This window comes from Arachis ipaensis, chromosome B08, assembly GCF_000816755.2.
Source record: "Arachis ipaensis cultivar K30076 chromosome B08, Araip1.1, whole genome shotgun sequence".
In the NCBI taxonomy this organism is placed as follows: Eukaryota; Viridiplantae; Streptophyta; class Magnoliopsida; order Fabales; family Fabaceae; genus Arachis; species Arachis ipaensis.
The window spans coordinates 116,468,105-116,472,053 of NC_029792.2; the positions used below are offsets into that span (position 1 = coordinate 116,468,105).

The 3,949-nt window shown below is 32.4% G+C and overlaps 1 protein-coding gene across 2 annotated transcripts; it reads left to right on the top strand.

Moving 5' to 3' along the window:
- On the top strand, window positions 294–3,665 carry LOC107612293. 2 transcript variants are annotated; one of them, XM_021109776.1, is made up of 6 exons: window positions 294–870; window positions 1,269–1,338; window positions 1,791–1,909; window positions 2,434–2,764; window positions 2,967–3,037; window positions 3,437–3,665. In XM_021109776.1, the coding sequence occupies exons 3-6, from the start codon at window positions 1,868–1,870 to the stop codon at window positions 3,470–3,472; spliced, it is 480 nt and encodes a 159-aa protein (XP_020965435.1). In that variant the 5' UTR covers window positions 294–870; window positions 1,269–1,338; window positions 1,791–1,867; the 3' UTR covers window positions 3,473–3,665. The 2 variants fall into 2 exon arrangements, with proteins under 2 accessions (XP_020965435.1, XP_020965434.1); XM_021109775.1 differs by lacking the exon at window positions 294–870 and adding an exon at window positions 895–1,072.

Consider the following 3,949-nt stretch of genomic DNA (forward strand, 5'->3'; position numbering starts at 1 on the left):
ATCGTGAGTGGAAAATACTTTTATTTTAAAATCAACAAACATAACGTCTATTTTATTATTTAAAATATCGACACATTTTGTCGTCGATAAATTTAAACAGTCTTGATCACTTTTTAAAATTAAATGGATGGTACAGATTTAATATATATAATCGACGCCTAGGACGTTGTTTTTTTTTTCAAATTAAAATCAACGAGTATGCTGTCGATTTTTATCAATAAAATAAATTTTCCCCCACCCACTCCCCTCGTTTCCTTCATTTCCCTAAATTCACCGTTTCAATTTTCACCAACCCTTATTTTACCCCTGAATTCACCTCGCATACTTCAACCCTCCTTCTCCATCACCGTCATGCCGCTGTCACTTCGCTGCTTCCGTCGCTCTGCTGCTGTCGTCGCTCCGCTGCTGCCGTCGCTTCGTCTCTCTGCACCGTTGTTGTTACTGCTCAATCAAAATTAATTACTCACTTACTCTCTCTCTCTCTCTCTTGTTCTTCATTGATTTTTCATCAATTTTTTGGATAAAAAATTTGCTCAGCAATACTATAGAATAGGTCTTCAAAGATTGATTTGGTACTAATCATTAATCTAATTTGGATCCTGAAGCAACTTAAAAAGCACAGAAAAATCTAGTATCTAATTTCTTCAATCCCTAATTTTTCAGATTCACTTCAATTATTCTGTAGCATTAACTCAATTTTTTTTATTCACTACTTTTTTCCATGATTCTGTTTGTATTGAGCGACTTTAATTTGTTTTCTTTTGTTTTAGATTGAATCTTAACTCTATAATTTGTTACTGAACTCTTTTCAAAGCCAACTTCAGTTTCATTTGGAAATCCCCTATTTCAGGTGTAAACTATGACCTAATCGTAATCTCCTATTTCCTAAATCCAGAAATCATAGTCATGTTTTTTCTAGTCCTAATCGTGACTCTCTGAAGTCATAAACTCTACTGAGAGGAAAGAATTATTCAGAAAGTTTTAATTTATGCCTAGAATTAATCATGTTTGTGGTGGCTAAGTCATCTGAAATCTAAACTAAATATAGGTGTTGTTGCTTTTTGCATTTTCTGTAAGACTCAGATCTCTCTATTTCATTGCTTACATTCTGAACGGGTTGACTAGTTGTTTGCACTTATTAGATTTATTGTAAGATTTTACAATGACTAATTTGTTGCCATAAACTAATGATAGTTAAATCCTGGTCATGTTTTTTTTGTTCTATTTTATTTTAAGAGCTAATATGTGTCTAAGTTCTGTGCTAGCAGAAAACAAGTTCGCAGTGGAAAGTGGAGCCAAAACTGTTTGTATATGCTACTATGAGTAGGAAAACAACCGGTTTGTCCTTGCTTCTTTCATATATTTTATTTTTCCATGCTTATTTCATCCTGGCAATGTAATGATTATGTTTTTCCATTTTTTCTTTTGGGCATACTTATGGCTTTTCCTATATATCTTATATAAGTGCAATTTTTGTCTTCTACATTTATGTTATTTTGAAGTAAGCTTCTACCTTTATGTCATTTTGGGTTTCTCTAGTTTTTAATTTCAGTGAATGATCAAATAAGTTAGATGATTTAACTATTTTTGTCTCTGCTCAATGAAGTGTATTGATGGATCTGTGTTCTGTTTGTACTTAATATTTTTAACTGTGGGGTTCTCAGAAAACTTTGGGTCCTGTTAAGAGAATCCAATTTGTTTGCCAAAATGCTAGTCTTTGGGTGCCAATGAAATACATGATGTTATTGACTTTTTTCTCCATAATGTTCTTGTCCTGATATCTGATTCAGATACCGATATGATATGATGCAAAGAATCACAACCTCTGCATTCCTCGCTTTAACTCCTTTTTCAAAAGCCAAAGCCTATGATTCCTAGAACAACATCAACACCAACGCTTCAAGCTTTGGTAGGTACCATGCATTACTTATATCATACATGGGAATGGGAAGCCCTTCATGCAAGTTTCTCTCTATCCATTCAATTTGTAAACTTTGTTAGCGTGATTCTGCAATTCTCTGTTGATTTACTTGCTAACATGCGGCTCCTTGTGCCTCTGTTTCTCTTGATTTCATATCGTCCTTTTCAATTTGTAAAATTTGATTTTTCTGGTTCATGGTCTTGATCGTTGAATTATGTGAATTGGGACGTTTTCTTATAGCTTTGGCATTGTTTTAATGTTTGGGAATCTAGATGATTGGTAATGTTGTGGTTTGTACCCGTGGAATAAACAAATTTAGGATAGTGAAAGGATAGGTGGTTGGTCAGGAGATAATTATTGGTTTTGAATGTTGATTTTCTAGGAAGAATGTATAGGGCCATTTTTTTAGCTGTGTATTACTTATTAATTATCAGTTTCTTATAGGGACACTTGTTTCATAGCTTTGGTGTTCTACGAACAATTTTGGTGCTGATTTTTCATTTGCTTTCCAGATTGAGGTGTCCAAGATGCATTCGAAAAGTGGGGATGTTTGGCCACCAAAAGGAGCATTGGAAGAAGCTAAGGCGTTGAATTCAAGGATGAAGCGTAGTGGGAACCTAAGCAGCAAAGATATGTTGTTTAGAGCTGATAAGATTGATCTCAAGAGTTTGGATGATGAGCTAGAAAAGCACCTTACAAGGGTTCTGTCTAGACATATTCATGCCAAAAGACCTAAAGAAGAGTGGGAGATTGATTTGGCAAAACTAAATTTGCAACATGTTGTGGCGAATGGGGCCTATGGCACTGTCTATAAGGGCACCTATGATGGCCAAGATGTTGCAGGTTTTAATTTGCACTCTTAGTTGTCTTTTGTTGTCCAAAGAATTCAAAATCTGTTATTTGTCGAACAATTATTCAATGTTTTTAGATACTAAAAGTTTTGGTATCCGGTCAAGGTTTAATTAATCTTTAAGCGTGTTGTAAATTGAATAATTGTTATCAAATTCAAGAGACATTATGAGTGTTGTTATGCTGAATTTTGTAGTGAAAGTGTTGGATTGGGGTGAGGATGGTGGTGCTTCTGCAGCTTCCTTAAGAACATCATTCCAGCAGAAGGTTACTATTTGGCAAAAACTTGATCATTCAAATGTTTCAAAAGTACAAACTTGTCACTCATGCATTTAAATTTGAATTAAATGTTACTGCTTTGTTAAGAGTAAGATGATTTTTTGTTAATCATAAATTTTTTTCCAGAATGTTCTTCCATTTTTGTGATAAAACCTTTTTTATTTTCTTATTAAGTTGGCATGTGAAAAATTTTAACTGATGCAAGATAGTCAATGCTTCTGACTTAATCTTTGTTTCAATATGAGATTTTGTTTTATTTGTAGAAGATACAAATCTAATGTCAATAGCATTAATTACCATTTTTCTATATATCTTATGGCAGTTACGATTAATTTATACATATGATTACGTTCTTATGTTACAAATGTCTTACACCAACTGTTTTAGGGACGACAATCTTGGATGCTATCAAGGCAACAGTGAGAGTTGAAAATGAAGTTATTTAGAAGAAGATTCCATAGAAAGACACTATAAACAGTAATGAGTTCTCATTTGTAATTGTAGCTGTTGGTGAACCTCCTTATGCAGAGTCCTTGGGTGACAATTCTGAGCTTAAAATCCCCTTCAATGGACCTGACAATATAATTCTAAGTTTAGTTATTTATCTTGTCTTAAGTCTTTATGTTAGAGGATTATTTATTATTTTGATAAGTTTGTAAACTCATTATCTAATATTTAGTATAAATTTTATTTTTATATTTAAAAGTTTGTTTGTCTTGTTATCTAATATTCTATATAAATTTTATTTCTATATTTAAAAGTTTATTTGCATTAATTGTTTACTATTTTTCAAATAGAAAAAATAATTAAAAAATATAGCTATTAAAATCGACGGTAGTGTTGTCGCTTCTTAAATTTAAAATAAACAAAAAAAAAACAAAATATAGACAAAAAATTTGT